Source organism: Mus pahari, chromosome 5 (genome assembly GCF_900095145.1).
Source record: "Mus pahari chromosome 5, PAHARI_EIJ_v1.1, whole genome shotgun sequence".
NCBI lineage: Eukaryota > Metazoa > Chordata > Mammalia > Rodentia > Muridae > Mus > Mus pahari.
Window position 1 is genome coordinate 162,919,978 of NC_034594.1, and position 26,900 is coordinate 162,946,877.

At 42.1% G+C, this 26,900-nt stretch overlaps 1 protein-coding gene across 3 annotated transcripts; it reads right to left on the minus strand.

Annotated features, from left to right (window-relative positions):
• Positions 1-721: 721 nt before the first annotated feature.
• Positions 722-23,663, minus strand: Flvcr1 (feline leukemia virus subgroup C cellular receptor 1). Of its 3 annotated transcripts, XR_003843907.1 has the most exons (11): positions 22,883-23,663; positions 18,836-19,016; positions 12,817-12,957; positions 11,107-11,174; positions 9,859-9,962; positions 9,249-9,359; positions 8,689-8,794; positions 7,040-7,154; positions 6,035-6,102; positions 5,744-5,877; positions 722-1,017 (listed from the first exon to the last, which is right to left on the minus strand). XR_003843907.1 is itself a non-coding variant. In XM_021198773.2 (10 exons), exons 1-10 carry the CDS (start codon positions 23,597-23,599, stop codon positions 5,806-5,808), a joined length of 1,683 nt encoding a protein of 560 aa, XP_021054432.1. In that variant the 5' UTR covers positions 23,600-23,663; the 3' UTR covers positions 3,375-5,805. The 3 variants fall into 3 exon arrangements, 2 of the variants coding, with proteins under 2 accessions (XP_021054432.1, XP_021054433.1); XM_021198773.2 differs by lacking the exon at positions 722-1,017 and having other exon boundaries at positions 3,375-5,877; XM_021198774.2 differs by lacking the exons at positions 722-1,017; positions 18,836-19,016 and having other exon boundaries at positions 3,375-5,877; positions 22,883-23,428.
• Between the last annotated feature and the right edge of the window lie 3,237 nt (positions 23,664-26,900).

Consider the following 26,900-nt stretch of genomic DNA (forward strand, 5'->3'; position numbering starts at 1 on the left):
CGCAGCAGCTTCTGTATGACGGCGCTGGAGAAAGCTTGCTTAGGGAGTTGCTCTCTAGGAGCGGGCAAGTCCCAAGGCTTCTGGGCTTAGCTGGGCGCAGTGTTGACCTCCAGGCTCCACTGCCACTGCACAGAGCAGAGAGGATGCCTTCTGTAATCACTCAATCGATCAATCAATTAGTAATTGTAATCAATCAATTAGTCGCTCCCTCAGTTACAGCCTCCCTGCCAGTGCTAACTAGACTGAAATCTTCAAGATTCCCAGGGCTCCTTTACTCCTTCAACTGCACAATCTCCACTTCTTCCTTCCTCCCCCCTTGTTACTTTTTCATTGGGGACCTGAGTAAGGATAATTAGGAATAATTGATTCAGTGCTATGCTCTTTTTAAATTTCCTTCACCAAAGAAAGTGCGTTACATTTTTGTTTTGATATAATTTTTTACATTGTTTTTTATATGCATCTGTGTTTTGCCTGTATATATGTCTGTGTGAGGGTGTCAGATACCCTAGAACTAGAGTTACAGGCAGTTGTGAGTGCTTGAAATTGAACCAGGTCCCTGGAAGAGCAGCCAGTGCTCTTAACCACCGAGCCATCTCTCCAGCACCTTAATATAATATTTTTTAACTGAGAATTTCATATATTTGATCAACCCCCCCCCCATTTCTCTCCAGCTCCTGACCCCTACCGGAGTCACATCCTCTTGTTTTAGGGTCTGTTGCTTAGCCTTATGCAATTCTTAGGTTACAGGCAGAATGCAGCCAGATTCTTTGTTAAATATTCCATGATTGGCCTCTAGCCCCAGTCCTAAAAAACGCCCTTGCTTCCCTCTGAGATCTCACGAGCCGAGCCTCCACTGTTCACACTGCTCAGCATTACTGCCTTCCAAGCTTCTCTTGGCACAGCCTGATGAGTTCTGCTGATGGCATTCAAAGGCTCATGGTTCCAGAGGCATAGAGGAAAGGCAACAGTCACGGGGAGGATGGCAGCAGCAACAGGAAGCTAGCTGATCAGCCTCATCTACACACAGAAAACACACAAGTAGGTCAAGACTGTCGACCCTTAACCCAGTGACACACTTCCCAAACAGCACCAGCAACTGGGACGAAGTGCTCAAACTCATAAGCCTATGGCAGTCATTTCTCATCCAAACCACAACACTGTGTTTACTTAAAACAAGGATTTTTCTCTAGATTTGATACCAGCACTGCAAAATAAACAAGTATTATAAATCCCTACTCAGGAAATGTACAGATCTCAACTTGTTTTGGAGTTTGTTACTGGATTACTACTGTTTTCTTTTGTGTCACTGTGTTTCCTTAATTTGTTCTTAATTTTTATTTTAAATAATCATTAAATTTCTGAGACAGGATCTCATGTAGCCCAGGCTGGCCTCAAACTCACTGCAAAGCTGAAGACGACCCTGAACCTTGACCTTTCTGCCTCTCAAATGTTGGGAGACAGGCATGAACTATCACACCCAACTTAATTTTTATTCTTTCAAGATTTCCACTGCTGCAAATATATAAGAAACCACACCTTTTATAGCTTAAAAAGTTTTTAAGGCTTGTTTTTGTTTTTTTGTTTCTTCCAAGACAGGGTTTTTCTGTGTAACAGCCCAGGTTTTCCTAGAACTCAATTTATAGACCAGGCTGGCCTCAAACTCAAGAGAGATCCATCTGCCTCTGAAGTATGGATTACCATGTCCCACTAGTTTATTTTTTTAATTGTGTTTGTGTGTGTGTGTGTGTGTGTGTGTGTATACATGTGCTGCTGGCTCATGCATGCACATGCTACAGATCATGTGTGGCAGTCAGAGGACATCTTGAGTCAGTTCTCTCCTCTGACCACATGGGTCCTAGGGATTAACCTCAGGTTGCCAGGCCTGAGGCACCTTACCCACTGTGAGGGTTTCTATATGCTTGGACTAGGGATTGGCACTATTAGAAGGTGTGGCCTTGTCCAAGTAGGTGTGTCACTGTGGGTGTGAGCTTAAGACCCTCATCTTAGCTGCCTGGAAGTCAGTCTTTCTCCACTAGCATTCTTCAGATGAAGATGTAGAACTCTCAGCTCTGCCTGTACCAGCCTGCCTAGATGCTGTCCTGCTCCCACCCTGATGATACTGGACTGAGTCTCTGAACCTGTAAGCCAGCCTCAATTAAATGATGTCCTTATAAGAGGTGCCTTGGTCATGCTGTCTATTCACAGCAGTAAAACCACAACTAAGACACTCACTGAGCCATGCCTCTGGCCCCCCTCCAGGCTTTACTGACAACTGTTTAGGAGAAAAATACATATACGACAAGTTCAGCCTGGCTAGGGATTTTAAGGCTCAGACATTCGCTGTGGATTTACCTGCCCTTACATATCTTGTTCCCCTTTGTCTTCTCTCCATCCTGAAAAGCCAGGCCACTTCCTGTTTGCTTTCTCTAGTTTGGGCACCTTCTAATGCTGCTCAGTTGAGCCACTAAATGCCCAAGATACTCTATGTGGACATGTGGATGTACCTGGAAAACCAGCTTGATCAAGTATATGGTACACAGAATATTGGGGTGTCTGTCCATGGTCCACAGGGAAAGAATCCCGAGTGGCTTCCCGATGGAGCCTGGAGTCTCCGTGGTCTTCCTTTCCTGCTTCTCGCCTTCTCTGACATTCAGCTCTGCCAATCACCTCAAGATTCTGGTTGGACTAAGCCAGAAATGGGCCGTTAGACAGCATCTACAGAGCTGAGGAAGTCAGTGTTTGCTCTGTGCTTTCTGACTGAGTCTTTCTTGTCACTGTGTTGTGCCACTGTGGTGGGGGGATGGGGTTAATGTGAACTTAACTTGCCTTTCACGGGGTTTCTGCTGGAACTGTGCTGAAACCTCTTCACTGAACCCCCAACAAAAGTGCAGTCCATGAAGAGTCTTGAGAAACAGTGCTTCTGAGGTCAAATCTCCACTGTCAAGCTGACATCACCCTCTGCTACTCTCTTCTTTAAAGGTTTTTAAAAATTGTTTTAAATCATACACATGTGTGGGGGCATGTACATGAGTACAGTTGCCCATGGAGGCCACAAGAGTGTGGTGGATCCCTGGGACAGTCGTGACCACGCCTGATGTGGATGTTAGGAATAAAACTCAGGTCCTCTACAAGAGCAGTGCACACTCCTAACTGCTGAGCCCCTTTCCCAGCTTACTCTTACATTATTTTTAAGTGAATACAACATTTTGTTTTCTATTGAGTACTGATAACAGTGGGCTCCTTTCCTTCTATGGCTGACTCTAAGACCATATGATTGCTTTCTAACTTCCCACACATACCAGACACCAGGATTTGTTTTTAAAGGACATATAAAATTAGCATTAAAAAAATAAATTTATTTTAAGTATGAAATAATGAAGAACAGGCACATAGAGAAATTATAAAAGTAGCAAAAATAAGAACAGGAATGAAGACATCAGACACAGGTGCCGTTCCAGTTGTTAACAAACATTTTCAAAGATATTACTCCAACAATCTCTATAGACAAAAGCTATGTCACAACATTTACAGATGCAACAGCTTCTGAAACCATCTGAGGAAAGCAGACACAGGTGATGATAATTACTACTTCTATACCCATGACATAGAATTTTATCAAATTCTTATCTGATATATTACCCATACATCCACTTAAAATACTGAGAACATCATCAATTCATTTTGCATTATTACATCATACTTTATCACTTTTCCAAACAATAAAAAAACAAAACAAGAATATACTTTTCAGACATTAAGTATTCCAACTTTTATCTGTAATTTGTTCAAAGCTTCAGGAAGTAACATGTATGTGATCTTGTAAACAACACTGTCAATTTAAAAACAGAAACAGTGGGGGGAGACAGCGTATTTTTGGTCATTTGTAACTTGTGACAGAAATACTAAAAGAAGTTATTGATGATACAGATTCTACCTGAACTATTACAGACTAAAAAAGTTAAAAATATACCTGAAGTTCTCTGTCTCTACATAATCAATCACAATTGTTTACTCTAACTAGGCTCCTTCCTTCCGTCCTTCCTTCCTTCCTTCCTTCCTTCCTTCCTTCCTTCCTTCCTTCCTTCTCTTTCCTTCTTACTTTTTGGTTTTTCAAGACAGGGTGTAGGTGTGTACCACCAATTATAGATAGATTTCTAAATTCCTGTGGTACCATAATTTGGTCTACTTCGTGATGAATGACAATATTTTAAAAAGATCTTTTAGATCAGTGTGAATGCATTATTTCATGGATCAGGAAAATGCTGCCAGAGAGGATAAATGATGTGTCCAGAGTTACCAAGGCAGAACATACCCAGGACACAAAACCAGAATTCCTGACCCTGAGTGATACTAAGTTCTTTCAGTACATTCTCCAATGTCAAATTCCACATAATTTATAGTAATTTGATGAAAGAGAATATAATATCAAGATAAATCTATGCATATTTTGCCTAAATCAAAGTTGCATTTGCTTCAACCATATTCATTACATGATTACTTTTTCTGTGTGCATTTTTATATTATGTAAAATTTTTGTAAAATTTACAAAATCACACTATGTAAATATTATGATTGATCAAATGTCATGAATGTAAGCTTAAGAGTCAAAACATCAAAGACATTTAATTCTCACTGTAAACAAGACACAGTGGTAGGCACTGTGAAAATTCACTTGGTCCCATTCGCCTTGTCCTGAGCGTGTATGAGATAGTGTTCACAGAGTACTGACTACACACACTGTGTGGAGCAGCAGAACCTGCTCCCAGCGTTCACAGGACATATGCAAGGGCTGGTAATCCTTAAAAACAGTGGTCAGACAGAGGAATGATCCTGGAAAGACAGCAGCTAGTATTTCAAGGACTCTCCACAGAATGGAGACACATTGGCTCTCTGAAGTTACCACAGACTTCCTTATCTTGGGTATCTTCGAGGCAAAATATAGATGTGATGTAAGAAATCACAAGCTAGCCCATAACACAGATGATGAAAGTTTCTTTTAAGAGAGTGAAAATGGACAAAGGACATAAAACTGCTATTTCAAGTTGTACTGCACTGACATTTATCTGTATGAAGGCAGCACAGAGAGGATCTCAGATGATCTGTGTGTGTCTCAGCTCCTAGCTAACCAGAGTATAATGGATTCAATCTGTGCATAGAACCATTTTGTTTGTTTTTGTGGGACAGAACGTGTCACAATACACAGGTGTGTAAGAGAGGGGACTCTAACCCCAGCCCTGTCTGAGTGGGTCACACAGGTGTGTAAGAGATGGGACTCTAACCCCAGCCCTGTCTGAGTGGGTCATACAGGTGTGTAAGAGATGGGACTCTAACCCCAGCCCTGTCTGAGTGGGTCACACAGGTGTGTAAGAGATGGGACTCTAACCCCAGCCCTGTCTGAGTGGGTCAGCGGTTCTCATGGGACTCTGCACTCACACTGTGACTCTGACCGTGACCCTGACATGGTCAGTACAATCAAGTGACAACTGACTGGGAATGTACCAGATGTGTTTATATGTGAATTGCACACTCTTATATGTCTTACAAGATCTAGACACCCATAAAAAACAAAGCATCCTGAAAAAATGTCAAAATGTTACTTTCAGGTACACAATACATAACTGAAAATAGACACTATTACACGAGTGGGAGTGGCAACACGAGGTAAACAAAGACATTTTAAGCAAAATCACTGCTTAACACAAAACATTCAGAATTCATCCAGTAACTTTCAAGTGTCTCACACCTCACACAGCTGCCGAAGACGAAGCCACATCCCCATGTGGAAGGGCAGCCACATTGCCTTCTTCAGAGTGAAGATTCCAACTGTACAGACAGCATCACTTTTGGTTTTGGATCTACCAGACTATCATCTGGTACCTGCAAAAACAACTGACACTGAGGAGATGCATCACACCCGAATTACAACACTTAACCGTCCATTGTTGAACTGGCTATAAATGTTACTGATTAAACAAGAATGGTTTCCCATTTATCCCATCTACCCAGAGTACAGCCATAAAAGTATCTTACTTACAGCTTTAACGTCAATGTTTGTAAGCCCAGTGTTTATATTGTGCCTTCTCAGATCAGACTTGATCAATGCTAAAACAGAAGCACGGAGAGTTAGTATAAGCTGATACCCCCTTCTCTATCTTACAACATTTAACACAAGGTACACAATGCTGTGATACTCAACAGCACTATGGCAGCTGAGAAAAGACCTCAACCTCTGACTTAGCTACAAGTCTCCCACCAGCTGACCAATACAGGCTGTGAGTGATGGGGATGTAGTAATCAGAGGGAAAATGGAGGACTTCAGAATCTCCTCGGTCTGGCAGCTGAATGGATGAGAGCACTAGTTAACGGAAATAGAAAATTCAAGAGAAATAGGTATGTACAATGGGAATGAATACAACACCAGGCGGGGAGATCTAAGACACTCGTGTGTCCAAGTGGATGGTGATGAGACACATATACCCAGATGTGATAAATAATTTATATGATTTTTTAAAAGCTTTTTCAAAAAGATTTATTTATTTTTATTTTATGTGTATGGGTGTGTGACCTGCATGTATGTTTGTGCAGTGCCAGAGGAGACCAGAAGAGGGCATCGGATCCTCTGGAACTAGAGTGCTGAGCCACTATTTGGAGCTGGGAACTGAACCTGGGGCTCCATCTATCCAGCCCCAGTTTTGCCTTTTATGCAGAGCAATGGTATTAAGTTTGGAGTCACCAAAATGAAAGGATCGACTCACATCCTGAGGAAACTGAGTCCTGATTCTTATCTCCTTTTTGTTTGTTTGCTTTTCAAGACAGGGATCTGATGCCCTTGCTGTCCTGGAACTCACTCTGCAGACCAGGCTGGCCTCAAAAGTCACAGAGATCCACCTGCCTCTGCCTCCTGAGTGCTGCGATGAAAGGCGTGCGCCATCATGCCCAGCCTTCTTATCTCATTTTTAACCTCAGAGTTCACAAAGCCAAGAAGCAGCAATGCACAAACTTGAATACAGACAACATGGCACACACACTCAGCACTTACCTGTTAAAATGATGCCTACAAACATCCAGACACAAAGGAAAATGTTTCCTGCCTCTGGACTATTATAGTCTGTTGTGATCTTTCCTTGAGCCAATGTGAACAAAATTCCAAGTATCTAAAATAAAATATATGAAATAATCGTTATTGAGTTTGCTGTTTTAAAGCAAGTACACTTTCCCCACAGAACCTGCTACATCCACTCCACTAGTGACTCTCATGACAGGCCTAGAAACCTGGATGCAGTCCCAAGGCGAAAAGTTCACGGAATCTTAGCCTCCTGGAACCTTGGCATTCCCATAGCACATATGCTCCAAACCTGTCCCGGAGTTAGTCTGGTGTATGGATCTGTGTGCTCTCTTTCATTATTGTTTTATTATAAGTGCCTTTAAGGATTGATTTTGACATCTAGCTAAGTTATATTTGCCTCCGCCAGTGTTCCAAGGACTCCCTAGTCCTTGGAGCCGACCCTGAGCTTGGAATTCAGTAAGAATGTTACCTATTCAGTAACATTCAAATTTACCTCTAGTAGAGACAGTGAAAGTAATCAGGCATTACAATTTACTTGAATAGAGCTAGAAATCGCAGGGCTAGTCTACATAGAACAATAGCTGAGTCACACAGATACACAGGAATACACAATGGCCTAGGAAATAGGTGGGTTGTAGTATTATTCATGAAAGGGTTAGTAGAATGGAATCCCCCTGGTGCATGTTTTTCACTAGGCCCAAAGGAATAGCATTATCAGTTTATTTACTAAATAAACCCTGGTGCTGGGTTTAACAATAGACTAGCATTGCATCAAACCACTCACCTGGCTCCTGTGTTTAGCTGATCTTAATTAAGGGTTGGTTGTTCCTATTCTCAGTTGTAAACATGGTCTGGCTCCCCCTAGCTTTTTATGTATGCATTTATTTATTTTTGTTTTTTTGAGACAAGGTTTCTCTGTATAGCCCTGCATGTCCTGGAACTCACTCTGTAGACCAGGCTGGCCTCGAACACAGAAATCTGCCTGCCTCTGCCTCCCGAGTGCTGGGATTAAAGGTGTGTGCCACCATGCCCGGCTTCTTATGTATGCATTTTCTTTGTTTTGTGTCAATGTACCTGGGCAGATGTATTTGCCTAGCTTTCTTGTTCTTCTTCTGTATTAAAAGTCTGGTGCTTGCTTAGAAAAATTACATTCAGATACACACTCCCTTGTGTCTGTGTCTGTTTGTCATCCTCGCCAACTCCTGGCTCGCCTGTAACTGGAACCCTGAGTTTTCCTGCGGATCGAGGACCCGACTGAGGTCCGTCTACAACAAGAACCCTCCTTAATGGACTTATGATCTGGCTTCTAGAAACAACCACTGAATAGCAGGATTGTTAAACCACAAAGTCAGGTCAAGCTCACCGCTCACTGACCATATATTAATCACCTTGGTTTTTATGGTTTTGTTTGTCTTTTTTTGTTTTTTGTTTTTTGGGGTGTTTTTTTTTTTTTTTTTTTTTTTTTTTTTTTTTTTTTTTTGAGACAGTCTCATGTAGCCCAGGCTGGCCTCAAGCACACTATATAGCTGAGACTGGCCTTGAACTCTTGGTCCTCGGGCCTCTACCTATCAAGTGCTGGTGACGGCTACCTGGTTAACTGTTTAGAGGAAGCAGAGGATTACCTGTGCAGCAGTGTTGAGGAGCCCTGAGGACATGCCCTCAGACTCAGGGTAAGTGATCTCCACGGCAAACTCAAAGCCCAGGGGCAGGTAACCAGTCATGAAGAAGCTACGAGAGCACAAGCATGCGGCATATGAGAGGGGCAAAGGGGCAACCACCGGGACAGGCAAGCTCATCTGTCTTCACCAACCACATACCAAAATGAGCATAGGCTTTCTTGTTATAGTGCTGAGGGACAACACATTTATACGTGTAATAAAGGAACTCTTAAGAGTCTAAAACATCGGGTGAGATGGCTCAGCGGGTAAGAGCACCCGACTGCTCTTCCGAAGGTCCTGAGTTCAAATCCCAGCAACCACATGGTGGCTCACGACCATCTGTAACGAGATCTGACTCCCTCTTCTGGAGTGCCTGAAGACAGCTACAGTGTACTTACATATAATAAATAAATAAAAGCTTTAAAAAAAAAAAAAAAAAGAGTCTAAAACATCAAAAGGACCTTTGGAGGGCCTTTTAAACACTCCTTCAGAATCACAGAGGCAGGGTATTACCTGACACTTACCCAAGGATCCCACCAGTAAAAAACACCACGATGATGTGCCCGAGGTTCAGTGTGAATGTGAATATGAGCATTCCAATGAAAGACAGAATGTACACTATCAGAGTTGTCTGCCTACAACAGAGACAGAGCCGTGAGTGGTTCCCTCTGCAGAGACTAACGCAGCTAGCTGCCTCTCTCCTCAGAAGGACAAACCAGCCTCTTCATCTGTGGATAATGTAGCAGCTCAACAATAATTTTTCCAAACAAAGAATTTTCTTTTTTTAGTCCACAACATAAAAAAGACAAGATACAGCTGTCAGGAGCCTGGTGTTTTGCAGGGAAGGCTCTTTCTAGATAGAAACAACCTACAAAGGCCCAGCTAGGGGTAGAAGGTTTGTAAGGCATTCACATTTTCAGTGGCGAAGTGAATATGACCAGAAAGGCAGATCATTGCAAGACTTGCTCCAAGTCTTACTCAGACATAGTGGTGCATGCTGTAATCCTGGCAGTCGGGCAGCAGAGGCAGAATGGCGCCTGAGCCCCAGGCCAGCTCAGTTACCTAGGGAAACCTCTCTCTCTAAAATCAGCATATCTTTACTTGCATGCTATGCACATACCTACTGTCACTTACTTGTAGGTTTTGGTATAGTCCAGCCATAAGCCACAGAGAATAGAGCCCACCATTCCAGCTACCACCAGTGTCAGCCCGATCCTTCCAGCATTCACCTCTTCTCCCTAAGATAATGTGCAAGAGATAAGCAGATATCTCTAGTTCAAACGGATAGCTCATCTTTCCATACAGTTACACAGTTAACTAAAATAATCATAAAATTAAGCACATAATGGGAAGACTCATTACATGGGCTAGAGCTGGGTCTTTGGGAAGGGTGATTTATTGAATGCATTCTATTTTAAACAACAGCAACAATGACAACAACAGATATAAAACAGTGAAAGAAGGGGCTGGAGAGATGACTGTTCTTCCAGAGGTCCTGAGTTCAATTCCCAGCAACCACATGGTGGCTCACAGCCATCTGTAATGGGATCCAATGCCCTTTTCTGGGGTGTCTGAAGAGAGTCACAGTGTACTCACATACATAAAATAAATAAATCTTTTTTTTTTAAATGAAAGAAAGGAAACACTTTCTGGGTCCTCCGAGGCTGGGCTTATTTGTTGGTAAGACTCTAAAACCATTTACACATGTGCAAACAGAAAGTCGGGGGCAGTGCTGTGGCACAGTAAGGGTGCTGGCTCCTTTTAAACAAGAGGCCACAGACCTTGACATTTAGGTTTATTGTCCTTACAAGGTTTTGCACTTTTCCGTATAACTGAGTTAAAGTCTTGCCACAATTCCTGTAAAATTTACTTTCAATGTGCATTTTACAAACTGGGTTAGGTGTGTTCAGTAAAAAGTACCGGAGACAGTGACTGTGCACTGAGTCCAGGATGCACAGAAACTGGATTGGAGTCACGTGAGCCACCCTGGCCCCTCTGCTGTAAACGTGAGACCTGTCTGCCTTCTGTCCCCCAAATCTGCTCCCTTCAGCTCTTTCCACCTTGAGTTTTACATGGAATGCTGCATTTTTAGAGGCAGGCATCAATGTTTACAACAACAAGGCCACAGTCCTTCATTTTAGAGCCATGCTAATGTAAATTATATTGTTAAAGAAAAAGTCTTGGCCAAGCATACAGAATAAAAGCAGAAACTTGCCAGGCATGGTGGCACACACCTGTAATCCCAGCCCTGGGACACAGAGGCAGGACAGTCACTTCAAGTTCCAGACCAGCCTGGTCTACACAGTGAGTTTCAGACTAGTCAATGATTCATTGCAAGACTGTCTCAGAAAACAACAACAAAAACAAACCACAAAAGCTTACCACATAATATGTCAATATTATTTGATTCAATAATGTTGAAATTGAATAAAATGCTCCAGTCATGATGCCTACAAAGGAAAAAAAAAGGTTAAATTCACCATTCTATGAAACAACATGGAATCCTATACAACATGTGTAATATGTAATGTTGTCAGCCTGTGAAGACTAAATACCACCATTGCTCCTGTCAGAAACCAGACAGATGGGTTTATATGAGGTCTACTAGGGATCTTGCTAGAGTCTTGATCCCCTGCGCAGATGGATCAAAGATGATGGAACCCTCAAGAGGTGGTACCCAGAGCAAGGAGATGAGGCGCAGAGGCTCCTCAGAGACTCATTTGGGTCTTATGGAATGAGTCAGGTATTAGTTGAGGAGGCTTTTATAAAACAAGGCCACCAAACACATTGGCATAAAGTCAAATTCCATCCCCGTCATGATACTCCCAAGGACTCCTCACCAGACTGAGCAGATGGGGCTAACTGGTCTTGAACTTTCAGCCTCCAAAGACACGAGATAAACACACCTTCTTTATAAAATATCCGACCCTGGGTATTTTGTTGTAGCAACAGAAAATGGAAAACAGGATTTTGTAATAATATGCCATTCTGATTCAAGCATGTGGATCATCAATCACATCTTCACACGTAACTATGCACATGACAACCATCCAAGCACCGTTTCCTCTGCATTTATCATTAGCGACAGTCAACGGTGGTTAAAAGTGAAACAGGGCTCCATGACAGAGTACTTGTCTAGTGTGCACAATGCTCTTGTTTGCTTCCTAGCACCACACCCTGACTAAGCAACAAGAAAACATCTTAAGGGGGGGAGGATCCTCACATTAACATCACAACAGAATACTTCCTTCAGAAAACTAACACTTGTATCAGAGACTTACAAGACAATTCATATGAGAATAAAAGAACACAGGAAAAAATTAAAACAGCTGATTATCAGGAATCACACGTCACCTCAAACCCTGGTGTGCATCCCTCCCAGGTGCTAGACTGGTAACCTACCTGAGGTCTAGATTTACTATTTCACCCCCTTTTACTAATGAATGCAAGGGTGCACAAAGTGACAGACTAACGTGTTCTCTCATCACTGCCATGACATGAACACTGTGCCATCTTTGGTTCAGACTCCTTTTCTTCTTTCTCTTTCAAAGGTTCCCCTATCTTCATCGGGTGTTTTTAATTTCCTATGTATATACATGGACAATTAGAATTATTCTGCATGTAAGTAGTATTCATCTGAAAGCTCATTTCACCACTCGGTTGATTGTTCTGTGGCTCCAGGGACAGTTTTCATTGTAGATCACTGGTTTTCTGTACTGTGTAATAGTCTGTAGTGTGATATATTCAGGTACCTGTTGTCTTGTCAATAGATATTTAACATACACCCCCAGGTTTTCACTATTTAAGATAAGACTACAGTTGATTTTAAGACCTTACTCTTAAATCACAAGAGTGGGGTTCTCTACTTATATCTGCAAGTACAACTTCTACATTCTGGATGTTACACTCCACCAGGACTCAAAAAAAGCATACAGCATATTAAAAAAAAAAAAGTCCCTTATGCACTTTTGCTTTTAGGTCAAGACTTATGTTCATCACTATTGTATGGAGTTTACTAACCGATCTCATTAATGTTTCAATAGAAAGAGTCTAGCATTCAAACGTCATCAATGAAAACACAAGGCCACTTACCGTAACTGACCAGCAGGAGAACAAAGGGGATGTTTCTGCACAGGTTCCAGATAGAAGTCTTGTAGGAGTACTCTTCAGGGGGGCTGTCTCGAAGAACTGCCTGAGCCTGACTGGGAGGCAACGGAGGCTTCTCCGTGAATGCTGGACACATGCATGGAAAGGATCACAGATGACCAACCTACGTACAGCACACCCACACACGGAGCACTAACCATTACACTACAGACATCTCCCCTCCCCTCCCTGTTCATCACTGTCCCTTTCCTCTCCTCCCTTCTCCCTTTCATAACAATGTCTTCTTCTTGGTTGGAAGAGGCCTATTTTATTTTGAGTTTGAAGTGGGTGAGGTCTGATATCTCAGGCTGTCCAGTGAAATCATTTGGAAATTTAAAATGAATCCTGATTCTGAGACTCTCTACAAAGTCCAATAGGAAGAATCTCCAGGTAGGAATATGAGACTCTACACTAAACACAAAAATTATCGGATTTCCCCAATACACAGACATGATTGAGAGTCACCGGGAAAGGAAGTCCTTATAACACACACAAAATATAATGAGTCATTCCTCTATTTGTTGATAAAAATAGAAAATTAAAAGTTTTTGTTGGAAAAAAACATTAATCATGATATAACTAAACCCAAACTAAGTATACTTTTATTTCAGAGCTCAGAAGTAATTCAAAGAGAGACAGAACTCACAGAATACTTATTTGTAGCATCCTTACGTTGGGTAGACACAAAGCCTTTAGCTGCTGACGTTCTCACTCTCCCTTTCTCCCTATCTGACCCTTGCACAGTTAGAAGGCCTTATGCCTGTCCTGCAAGTCTCTCCGTGTCCTAGCTGGGTCAGAGATCGTTTTCTTTATTAGAATGGTAATACAAAACTTTCTCAGTAGTAAATCAAGGTTTTAGATTGTCAATAACTAGAGTTGTGAGTCTCCAACAAGCCTTAAATCTCTTTCCTAGGTTTAAATGAACCAAATAAAAATTCATATAAAATAAACATAACTCTCACCAGCCCTTAACGCCACTTAGATTTACTTTCTGAATACAGATATCTCTTGGCAAAATGAAACCTGTACCTGCCAGCTACACATTGTTGGAGAGTCAGACTCTGCGCTACAGGAAGAAGAGGAGGAACGAAAGGCCATTTGTATATGAGTGTTTATTGCTGAGCAGCTATCTCAAAGCAGGAAATAAGGCCTTTCTTTTTACATTTGAAATGCAAACTTTTTCCCACTAAAAATCTGTGCCAGTAAAATCATTATTAATTTAAATAGCAATTACTCTCCAACTGACATTAGGTACCGAAAGCTTCAAGAACACTGCACTCACATGGCTCCTTCAGTGATTAGGACCCAGTCATCAGGGGCTGTGCAGCGCCTTTGCATTACTGTACAGACACCGTCTTATTGGAGAGCAAGCGCTCCTGTGAGTTCCCCCACTGTCCTGTCTTACTGTATGCACTCTGTGAGTTCTGCCACTGTCCTGTCTCACCGTATGTCTCAGTTTTTGGTTCTCATTCATTAAATTGAAAGAACAGTGACAAGTTGTTATGAAGATCACGCAAAATATGTAAAATTTTATAATTATCAATTACTACACCAAATGTATTGTCTTTTGAAGAATATTTACTGTGGGATGTGATTGCCACGCCTTTAATCCTAGTACTTGGGAGGCAGGGGCAGGTGTAACTCTGTGAGTTCAAGGGCAGCTGGTCTACATAGTGAGTTCTAGGTCAAAAATAAATCAAAAATAAATCATAAACACAATATTCAGTTTTTTTTAAAAATCAGACTTTGCTCAAGAGCTTGAAATACTTATAGACTAAGTAAAATGTATTTCACTTTATAGCCATTAAGACATTGTAAGTAGAAGAATGAAAAGCACAATTACACATTCAGTCTATACATTCTTGTGTTTAAGTAGACTAATATTAAATGTCTTTACCTCTATCAATCTTGGTGTCGTGACCCAAGTTTTAAACTGATGCACCTGAGTTAAATCACATAGTTTACAGATGGTACACATGAACAGATTTTACATTTAAGATCACGATCATTTCTTTCTTTCTTTCTTTTTTTGGTTTTTCGAGACAGGGTTTCTCTGTATAACTCTAGCTGTCCTGGAACTCACTTTGTAGACCAGGCTGGCCTCGAACTCAGAAATCCGCCTGCCTCTGTCTCCCGAGTGCTGGGATTAAAGGCGTGCGCCACCACACCCGGCTAAGAACACTATCATTTCTAAGAGGTTATTTGAACTGAAACAAAATCTAAGGGCAAGTAAAAAATAAAATGTTCTTTGTTGTAGAGAGACTCTCTTGTGTACTATATGGACTGTTAATAAAAAGCTGATGACCTATTAGCAAACAGGCAGGAAGTAAGAGGTGGGAGTTCTGGTAGAAAGAAAGGAACTCTGGGACAGAGTCAGGCATGGAAAGAGTTCGCCCCTGACTCAGAGGAGACAGACCTATGAACTGAGGAGAGGTAACCAACCATGTGGCACACACAAATAGAATAGACGGGTTGCATAAGTGATGAGCTAGACAGGGAGCAAGCCCAAGCTTGTGGCCTGGCGTTTATTTACTCACAAACAGCCTCAGAGCAGTCAGTTTGCATATGTGGCAGCTCATAAATGCCTACACTTAAATCTGATCCTGTTTGTTTACAAACAGTGACATTTGGCGAATTGAATGTTCTTTATGTGTGTGAACTCCAGTAAGATGGGAATAAGTACGATATCTCCCCTAAAGGATCTGGAGGATCAGTGAGAACAACCAGTATACGTACGTAGCGTGCATTTGTTACATATCTACCATCCAAACGTGAGAGGTGAGACTTCTTGAAAAATGAGAAATTAGTGTGGACTCAGTGACGGCTAGGGTTAGTTCCTAGGCATCCCAGGTAGGTTACATTCACATATACCACCCCCACACCACCATGAGGACAAGGAAGAGGCTTACACAAATTGAACCTTTAAGGAAGTCTGGAGGGAGACCTATGTATACCTGTTCGAAACATGCCACTTTGCTAAAAATTTAACTTATACCCATAAATATAAATATGGATTTGGTTGAATTTTTACTTATCAGTAGAATCTTGACTAATGTAAACTCACTTCTTCTGGTAAGTGAAGATATTTAAGTAAGAATTTTCAAATTCAGTTTTCTTCCACAGAAAATATTTGAGTATGATGGCACAAGCTGTCACAATTTCACACAATGGTTGTATAGTAGCTTGCAATTTTTTGTTTCTCTTTTATTTTTGAGACAGGGTCTCATGTAGTCCAGGTTGACCCTGAACTAGCTATGTAGCCGAGGATGATCTTGAACTCCTGATCCTCCTGCCACTGCCTGCCAAGTTCTGGGATTAGAGTATGTGGCATAACTAATTCTTTCCTTGCTTTAATACTATGCTTAGAGTCATAAGGTTAAAACTGTAGAGCACTAAAGCACACTTGAAAATAAGCCCCCTTTTATCCCCTTGTTTCCACATACCTAGGTCGATTTCCATTCTCAATACATAAGCCACAAGTATATCAATAACTAACTAGATATATAAATAGTTTGCTCTTTAATTTCTCAAACTACAAAAGACAATAAACCAAGCCATGCCTATTTTGTTCTTTTTCCTGACTTGAAAAACTAAAAACCTATTTGTAACAGTTTACACGTAAGTATACATATTGTGTAAAAAATTTCAACTACAGATGTCATTTTTAAATTTTATTTTTATTTTATATATGTGAGTGAATTCCCTGCATGTGTATATGTGCACTACATTAGTGTCTGGTACCCACAGGGTTCAGAAGAGGGCATCAGATTATCTGTAACTGGAGTTACAGATGGTTGTGAGTGAGCTACATTTGCATGCTGGGACTGAACCAAGTGCCACACAAGAGCAACAAGTGCTCTTAACCACTGAGCCATCTCTCCGTTACTTAACTAATTATACACAGTTTTACTTTTTTTCTTTAAAGATTTATTTATTTTATGTATGTGTGTATACTGTCCTGTCGCTGTCTTCAGACACACCAGAAGAGGCATCAGATTCCATTACAGATGGTTGTGAACAACATGTGGTTGCTAGGAATTGAACTCAGGACCTTTGGAAGAGAAGTCAGTGCTCTTAACTGCTGAGCCATCTCTCCAGCCCTATGTTTTTACGTTCAATCATTAGTGTATGTGTGTGTTGGGGTCTGTGCATATGAGTGCAGTACCTATGGAGATCCTCTGTAGTTGGATTACAGGAGGCTGTGAGCCACCCAAGGATATGGGGGCTGGGATCACAGCTTGGGGCTTGTGCAAGAGCAGCAAGTGCTCTGAGCTGCTGAGCCAACTCTCCAGCTCTGTTTATAAAGATGCCTTATATAATTATTCATTTCTTGTGAAGAGACGTTCAACTTAAAGATTCAGCAAGATGGAAGCATGAGGTTTACATGATTGTATATGAATGGCTGAAAGAAAGACACTTTATACTTAAACATACTGTAAGTACGAGGTCCATGTCTCTAAAATGTACATAAGCAATATTTCATTCTTCATCAAGCAAAGCAATGTACCAACTAGAAAAGCAGATTGAAGAGGTCCCCTCACCAGCATTGATTTATTTTAAAACTTTTGTTAAGATATTAAAACAGTAAGAGAAACACGCGTCCTTTTTCAGCAGTGTCCACACTTCAAATATACCACTGGCTGACAAACTGCAAACCTAGAAACTGAGACGCCACCTGCACATACTAATATACTTCAGATGCTACTGAGAGAACGTTCTGTTCATTATCTCAGGGAAAATAGCAGATGTGGGCTGAGCTTTCTACACCTGGTCTCGCAGGTCACCTACCCAGGCAATCAGATGTTCCTCTGAAAACTCAACCTCATGTCTGCAGATCATAAAACAGGAAGTGTTCATTGATATTATAGCCAAGGTAAAATTTTAATATGTAATCTAAAAACCTCCAACTATAGCACAGTTTAATTATAAATGTTTATTTAAAAAAAAAAAAAGATGCCTGTGAACTCCAAAGTTCTTTTCCTAACCAAATCCATTTAAGAAATACTGAGTGCCTTATGATGGGCATTACTCCAGTTACAGCAGCATATACATATATATGTATTAGATACACCTTGCCTACCTTCTCCCCTGAAATCGAAATTGCTTCCCCTTAAACTTAAAAAAAAAAAAAAAAAAAAAAAAAAAGCAGACCTTCCCAAAGCTTCTTCCAAGCTGGTGATGGCTGCTTGCAGCTGACTCTGACTGACTCCTTCAAAAGACAGGCCAGACGAGAGGACTCAGGGACGGATGATGGCAGCCAGGCTTTGCTGAAGTGGCCCTAACAAGCAGATAGTTGCCACAGTTTGAAATTCTGAACTTCTCAATGCTGCCCAGGATCATTCTACAGTTCTTCATTTTTAGACCCAGTTAATTTTAAACTGGGGAAATTTCTTACTAAAGGGAAGGTGGTGGCCTATTTGTGTCATTTCAAAGCATGACAGAAACTAGCTGCAGGCTAGGAAACTACCAGATACACACCACACAGATGAATGTGGGAATGAAGCCAGGCAACATGTTTGAAATGAACACTCACCAGGTTGAGTTAGTAGGGAGATACATGGGATTGATTAGTCTTTTTTGTTTGTTTTGTTTTGTTTTTTTGGTTTTTTGAGACAGGGTTTCTCTGTGTAGCCCTGGCTGTCCTAGAACTCACTTTGTAGACCAGGCTGGCCTCGAACTCAGAAATGCGCCTGCCTCTGCCTCCTGAGTGCTGGGATTAAAGGTGTGAGCCACCATGCCCAGAGGATTGATTAGTCTTTAAACAGTTTAGAATGTTAAAAAAAAAAAAAAAATCAAAACACGTAGTGGGCCCTAGAGCTGTTCCACTCAGTACCCAGGCAAGACATTGCACAGCAAGAACAAAACAAAACCATAACTGGAGACCCTATCAGCAGAGCTTTTCAGGGTTAGTTATCCTCATATTGTCATGCACTTATCTAAGCCTTAGGAGAAACAATTCACTTACCAATTACTGTTAAAAAAAATAAAAATGTGGAGATAAATGCTGTTCCGTAAAACATGATGTTGATGTTATGAGCCAGGAGGTCTGTGTTATTCTGTGTGTGAGCCAGGAGGCCTGTGTTATTCTTTGTGCCCATGGCAGGCACTAAAACAGGTGGCAACAAAAAGCCAACTGCAGTTCCAAGCTGTAAAATAAATAGTCCTGTTAATAGCTGTCAATAGGAAGCAAAGAGTAAGCGTTGGCATTCAACAGAACATAAAGAGGAACAGTAGTGCGAGTAAGGCGCACTGTAGCCCATTAGTTAGTCTGTTCCAATGCCTTTGTCACACTGTATGTTCTTTCAAACTTCTCCCCTGCATCTATCTGATAAGGGAATAAAGCACTCATACAACACAGGGGAAATATTTTCAAATCATATCTAATAAGAAATTATCATACAGAATAAAAGAACTTTTACAACAATAAAAAGATCCTAATATTAATAGGCCATAGACTTGAAAAGACATTTCTCCAAAGAGAAGAATATATATATTGACCATATATATATATATATATATATATATATATATATATATATATATGGGACATACAAATAAAAACTACAATGAGACTCTATCTTATATCCACTAGGATGAGGATGATTATAAGAACAAAACAGTTCTGGTAAGAACAGAAAACAATGGGAGAAATTGTAGTAATATAGCCATTATGGACACACTTGACAATTTCTTCACAAGCTTAATACAGAACTGAAATACAATGTTTCAGTTCCACTTGTAGGTACTTGCCCTAAAACTAAAAATGGATAATCAAATAACTATACATGAATTTTCACAGCAACCCCATTCACAAATCCAAAACATGTTTAATAACCTAAATGTTTATCAACTATGTTCACACAATGAATTATGTTCATAGGTAAGAACTGATTGATGTAGTACTATGCGATGAACTTTGAAACCATGGTAGAGAACTGAGTCAGACACAAAATGTCACACATTAATCAATGTCATCGATATAAAACACTCCTCACAGACAAATCCATATAGAAAGCAATTAGGAGCTGGCATGATGGCTCAGTGGGTAAGAGCTATTGCCACACAAACTTAAGGACCAGAGTTCTAATCCCAGCACCCCATAATAAACTTGGCATGATCCTGTGCACCCCTGTACTTACAGCACTGGGGGTGGAAACAGCATGATCCCTAGAGCCTGCTGACTAACAGCCTAGTGAAAAACCTGAATTCCAGGTTTATGGGAGACTCCATCCCCCAAAAGAATAAGGTGAAGAGTGAGAGAAGACATCCAAAATTCTCCAGCTTTCAAGTGTGCACTCATCCAACCACCTCTGTCCTACATGTATACCTGAATACTTGCACACACACGTGAAGAAATTCAAAAAAGAAGGAAAAGGTAAGTAAATGAGTAATTACAAAGGAATGCGGAAAACTCTGGGGAGATGAAATGAAAAATAAACAGTCATGAGCATAAAACTGTATGTATTTGTAAATATGTAAATAGCATGAGACAGTGATGCTACATGGAGAGATAAAAATGATGCAGTAAGAGATGGAGAAGGCTGGGGAGATAGCTTAGCAGTTAAGAGCACACTGATTGCTCTTCCAGAGGTCCTGAGTTCAATTCCCAGCAACCACATGGTGGCTCACAACCATCTGTAATGGGTTCTGATGCTCTCTTCTGGGGTGTCTGAAAGAGAGTGACAGTGTACTCACATAAAATAAATAAATCTTAAAAAAGAAAGGAAGGAAGGAAGGAAGGAAGGAAGGAAGGAAGAAAAGAAAAGAAAGAAAAGAAAAGAAAAGAAAAGAAAAGAAAAGAAAAGAAAAGAAAAGAAAAGAAAAGAAAAGAGCGAACTCTACATGGAATCAAGAAAGTTGTTCAGCGGTAAAAATGAACTTGAAGAGAGCTTAGTGGTAGTATGTATGTAATTATGTAATCTGAACAGGAAGAGTATCGTAAGCACTGGGAACCAATGTTTCTGTAGAGGCCCTTGTGCAAGTGCAAGTCTGGCATTGTTTAAGAAACCAAAGAAGGCACATTAGAAAGATTTGTAACTCATAGTAAACATTTCACATTAAGTACTTTGAGAAGCACTGCCAAGCTTAAAAGGTCTGTATTTTCTTTTTTCTTTTTTTTTAAAGATTTAGTTTATTTTAATGTAAGTACACTGTAGCTATCTTCAGACACTCCAGAAGAGGGCATCAGATCTCCTTATGGATGGTTGTGAGCCACCATGTGGTTGCTGGGATTTGAACTCAGGACCTTTGGAAGAGCAGTCGGGTGCTCTTACCCTTTGAGTCATCTCACCAGCCCAAGGTCTGTATTTTCAAAGGTTCTTTCTAGAGACCTGAAAGTTAGAAGTCACCATTCAGGAACCAGACACATTTATATGTGAACAAACTCTATTACTTCCTTGGGAAAATTACTTCATTCCTTAAAGTCTCAATTTCCCTATGTATTGAATGCATGAGCTAATAGTTTCTAAACTTATAATATCAAGTTAAATGATACATGCACACAAATCACAAGCCTAGTGACTATGTGCTGCTGCTGAATATTATTATGCATGATCATTCCATAAACGAAGCTGAAACTGTGTTTTGGTGATAGTGAACAACTATACAGTTACAGGGGTCAAGAGAAGGGTGAGAATACCTCAGGAGAATATAGGAAGACCCAGATGTGTGCTGAGAAGAGGGAAGTCTACCTATAAGTAAATATTTCCACTTATTATCCATAAAATTAATATTTCATAGATATGGAGTTGATATTTTTGTTATGCTTAATGAAGCATTTACCTTGAAAACAATTCAGAAACAAAAAATACCTTTTAAAAAACATCTGCTATCTAAACATAAAGAAACAACCAATCAATGTATCAGTAATAAATTATTTTTGATACATAGCAAATAAGTGACTTAGAAAAAGAAAGTAATTCTAATAAAATAGGCACACATGTTTAGTCTCTTGGGGCATTTTAAACCATGATCTTGACCCAAGTGAGACTTGAAGTAAGGAAATAACATTTTCTGGTTACATAGCTGCAGGTAACAGTATATGTATAACAAGGATTATAGATTTTTTTAAACTAGATTTCCTTCAACTGAATGAATACTAAGCATCTTTTAAAATGGTGACATTTACAATGGTGACAAAAACATCAGGTGTCACAAGTGCCCTCTAGCAAAATCTTAAATTACAATAACAAGCCTAAAATTAACAAATGCAAACATAATATTGTGGTGACTCATGGTGGTGTTTGGGAGCCTGAAGCAAGATTGTCAAGTTTGAGGCCTGCCAGGGGGACACAGTGATTTCCAGACTAGCCTGCCCTACAGAGTGGAAGAGACCGTTTTAAATCAATCAATCAATCAATCAATCAATCAATCACACACAAAACCCTTTTACCTACTATTACTTCTGTTATTCTAGTGGCATTTGAATTTATGATGGTAGAAAAAGACAAGATCATTTCTTAAGGAAGTCTTGACTTATCCCACTAACCATTCATGATCAGTGATTAGTCTTCTACTGTCTCACTGTTAAGAACTAATAGCTGGACTCAGTAGTACTGCCAAATCTTTATCACCGGAACATTTATTGAACATTCACTTATACGTGATCAATAGGTGCCATGCTGGGCTGACTACTAATACTAATACAATTAAATCAGAGCTGTTCCAAGGACATTTAACATGGAAACAAACTTCCCAGATCTCAAGACTTTTCTTTTGCAGTGGCGACAAAAACACCTGAGATCTCTTTCACCATCAGTTTCCAAGCGTGCCCGAGTGTGTAGGCCAGAGGGCAACCTCGGGTGTCCTTTCTCAGGAGCTGTCCTCCTCACCTGTCAGTGCTGGCTGGGAATACAACCTGAAGCCACCGTGCCCGGCTTTTCTCCTGGTGCTGGAGCTCAGTCTTCACGCTTCTATAGTATGCACTTTACCCACACAGACCGTTGCCCCAGCCCGGCCTATGACTTCCTACCAGCCTGAAAGGATCCCAGTATCTAGTCGTTCCAGTCTTTACCTGATTGCCCAGCACTGCTGTGGCACAAGCCGTCGACACCTCCTTGGGTCCAAACCATACCGAGGCGACGGGGGAGGGCAAGCCCAGGATGAAGACCTGGGCCACGGAGCACAGGATCTGCCCCAGCATGGTGACCCAGAAGAGGTGCCGCTGCACGCTGCCGCACTTGACCCAGGCTCCCAGGCAGTTGAGGCCGGAGCCCAGCAGCGCCGTGAGCCGCAGGCCTCGCGTGTCCAGCAGCCAGGTGGCCGGGAAGATGAGGGGCACGTAGGCCACCATGTACACCATGGACAGCCAGTTGATGTGCAGCGGCGACACCTCGTAGAAGTCCTCGAACACGTTGCTGATGCTGCTGTACTGGATCCACTGGAAGGCGTTCACCAGCGAGTAAAGGCTGAAGATGAGCAGCACCACGAAGCGCCTCGGCGACAGCGCTGTGCGCGGGGGACACGCGGGGCATGGGACGTCCTCCCCGTCGCCCGCGGGCAACAGCCGAGCCTGGGTCTCCTCCTCCGCCGCTATCAGGGCTTGCGGCCCGCCCTGGGCTCCCACGACCAGCGGGCCGAGCCCGGGGCCTCCGTTCAGCGCCTCAGGCCCGTCTTGCCGCTCCAAGCGCGCCTCCCCGTCCGGGGCGCCCCTGGGCACCGGAAGGTATCCCTTCCCCAGCGGGTGCCCGGGCGCCACGGCCGGCCCCACCTCGTCATCGGGCCGCGCCATGCCTCTCAGCTCCCCGCCCCGCCGCCCCTTAGCCCTCCTCGCCGGCTCCTAGGTCCCACCCGGTGCTGCGCGCTCGCCTGCGCTGCTTACTAAGTGAAGCTGAGCTCATTGCGCCAAGCTCTTGCCGGCAGTCCCCGCCCCAAGGCCATCTCGTATCGCGTAGTGCGACCCTCCATCCAATCATTGAGCGTTCCGGCAGGCCAAAAAGCCAATCAGGGAGTTGCCGAGAAGAGGGGCGGGGTCAAGCGTGTGAGGCCGTACGAGGATCCCAAGGCAGGCGTTCTCAGCTCTGTGGTTTGCTGGAGCTGCCAGGCCTTTCTCTGCGCTCACTCCGCAGCGTTTAGCCTCGGGTTATCTTGGAAGGAGAGCGCCAGAAAAGGTTTCCGTCCGCCCAGAGAAAGAGGCTTCCTCAGAAGCAGGCCCTTGCGTGGATGGAGTCGGGCGGCTCCATCCGCTCAGAGGACTGACTGAAGGAGGTGATGGACAGGTGCAGCCCCTGTCTGCCTCCTGTTTCCCCATCAGTAACCAAAGTCTGTGCATAGGCTAACCGTGGACTTGCACATCCCGGGACCGGATGAGGACAGAGCTCCGGAAGCCTCGGGGTCCTACTGGGCCTCAGACAGAGTCAGCCTGCTACCCTTTAGGAAGCTGTGCGTGCAAACACGGGGTGCCAGGAGTTGAGATTTACTCACTCTCTCTCCCTGATCCTCCCTTTTTAGACAGGGTCTCACCCGGGACTCTGTAGGCAGGTTGACCCGAATTCATGGGAATCCACCTATCTCTGCTCCCTGAGTGTTGGGGTTAAAGATGCGCTTCACTAAGCATGGCTGTGGCGCTAATGAATTCACAGTGGCTGCAGCTGCCTGCAGGAGGACCTGCACAAGACCAAGCCCATAAACCTTCAGTCATGGGGAGATAGGACTACTATTAACAGTTTGAGGGTGCTGAGGGACAAGGCATTGTCTATGGTGATACAGCCACTGGGGAGTTCCTCATGCTGTGAATAGCTCCACAAAGTATTTTGTAAATTAATTAATTTCTTTAGGAAAAGTAAAAGCTCTTATAGAGCGAGACTGCTCAGTGGGCGAGTAACGTCTCTTGCTGACAAGCCTGGCAAACCTGAGTTCAGTTTCTCAGCACCTGCAGAGTTGTTCTCTGACCATCACACAGGTGCCCTCCCCAACAAACACACTATGTTAAGGAAAAAAGAGAAACACTGTTAAATTCTTCCCAACATGACTTTGTACATGTTCCTTTGGAGAGTGTTTTAGATTATTGAGTAACTGAATTAGATTATTGAGTCTCTGAAAGAAAAAAAATAACTAAATGAGGAATCCAGTGGGCTTAATCTGCGCAGAAAACGTTTACTTTGTGCCAGGCGTGGTGGCACATGCCTTTAATCCCAGCACTGGGGAGGCAGAGGCAGGCAGATTTCTGAGTTCAAGGCCAGCCTGGTCTACAAAGTGAGTTTCAGGACTGCCAGGACTATACAGAGAAACCCTGTCTCGAAAAACAAAACAAAAAAGTTACTTTGTGAATTTATAAAAATATGAATTGTGTTTTTAATGCTCAACAAAATTTATCTTAAGTATTCATAGATGTTAATGGTCTCAGGTACTGTGGAGCCTGTGACAGCTCCTAAAGAAACAAACAAACATGCTCAAGCTGGGCACACGCCTGTAGTCCCACTTATTTGGGGGCTAAGTCAGAAGAATCACCAAGGCCCACAGCCTGGCCAACATAACAGGATTGCATTGGAAACTTTTATTTACTTGTTTTTGTTTTACTTATTTTTGTTTTGTTTTCGATATGGAATCTCAAATAATCTAGACTGGCCTTAAACTAAGGAGCTCACTAAGGAGCAGAGGATAACCTTGAACTCCTGGTCCTCCTGCCTCAGCCTCCTAAGTACTGAGATTGTAGGCATGTGCCATCAGGTTCAGTTTTAGGCAGTGCTGAGGGCAAACCCAAGATTTCCTGCATACCAGAGAGCCACTCTACTGCCTGAGCTACATCCCCAGCCCAACCTGTTTTTAAAAACACAAATGTTCAGAAAGGGGAGCCAGGGGTTGAATGTTGTGTACCTTTCTGTCTTTGCCCAGTCATTTAGATTACTTGCAAACAGACTCCCTTTCAAAAGTCCCAAACTGGAAAAATATAGTAGATATTATTTGCCTATAATCTGTGAGAATTGGAGATCATCTCTTACCAGATCTGACAGATAACCTCTTGTCTCTACATGGAATCGGGGGTTCTTGTTTGTTTAGGCTCCTTGTGCTTAAAGGTCATTTGTCCTCTCTTTTGTTAACAAGAAGAGTTGGTTGACAACAACTCCCTAGGTTTCTGGCATGGTCGATCAGCTCTAATTTTCCCTGCAGATGTTTATATTACTCTTGCTCTCCTTCTCATGTGTTCTTCTTGCACATGACAGGGTTCTGTTCATAACATTGTAACCATACACAAAGTCTATTTATTACCTAGGGAGTCTGTGGGAGTGGAAAAGGACATCATAACTAAGGAGGGGCCATGTGGGTGATATATATATATATATATATATATATATATATATATTATATATTATATTTTTTATTTTATTTTCCCCCAGACGGGGTCCCTCTACGTAGCCCTGACTGTCCTGAAATTCCCTCTATAGATCAGGCTAGCCCCAAACTTACAGAGATCCTCCTGCTTCTGCCTTCTGAGTGCAGGGATTAAAGGCATGTACCACCATGAGTGGCCATGTGGACCTAAAATCTACCTTCAGTTTTTACTAGCTGGGTGACCTTGGGCACTTAACATGGCTGTGCTGTAATAGGATGTCAGGACCCTTTCTGGGATCTGTAATGATTAAAAGATCCTTTCTGGGATCTGTAATGATTAAAGGATCCTTTCTGGGATCTATAATGATTGTAATAGGATGTCAGGACCCTTTCTGGGATCTGTAATGATTAAAGGATTGCACAATGCTTGGTACTTGGTATGCTTTCTCTGTTTGGTTAGTAACCTAGTGTGGGGTGGTAAATACCAAGCTTCAAAGGCTAGGGTTCAGATCCAAGTTCTCTCTCTCTCTGTCTCTCTCTCTGTCTCTCTCTCTCTCTCGTGTATGTATGTATGTGTGCATGCGTGCATGCACGTGTGTGTCTGCAGCTATAAAATGAGGATAGTGCAGAACTGTTGTGAGAAATAAAAAATAAGTAGCAGCATACATTCTACATTCTAGGAGGGCCTGATCTCTTCTGAATTAATATTCAGTACATGTTATCACCTTGTTATATGTTCACCTTGTATATTCAGTACATGT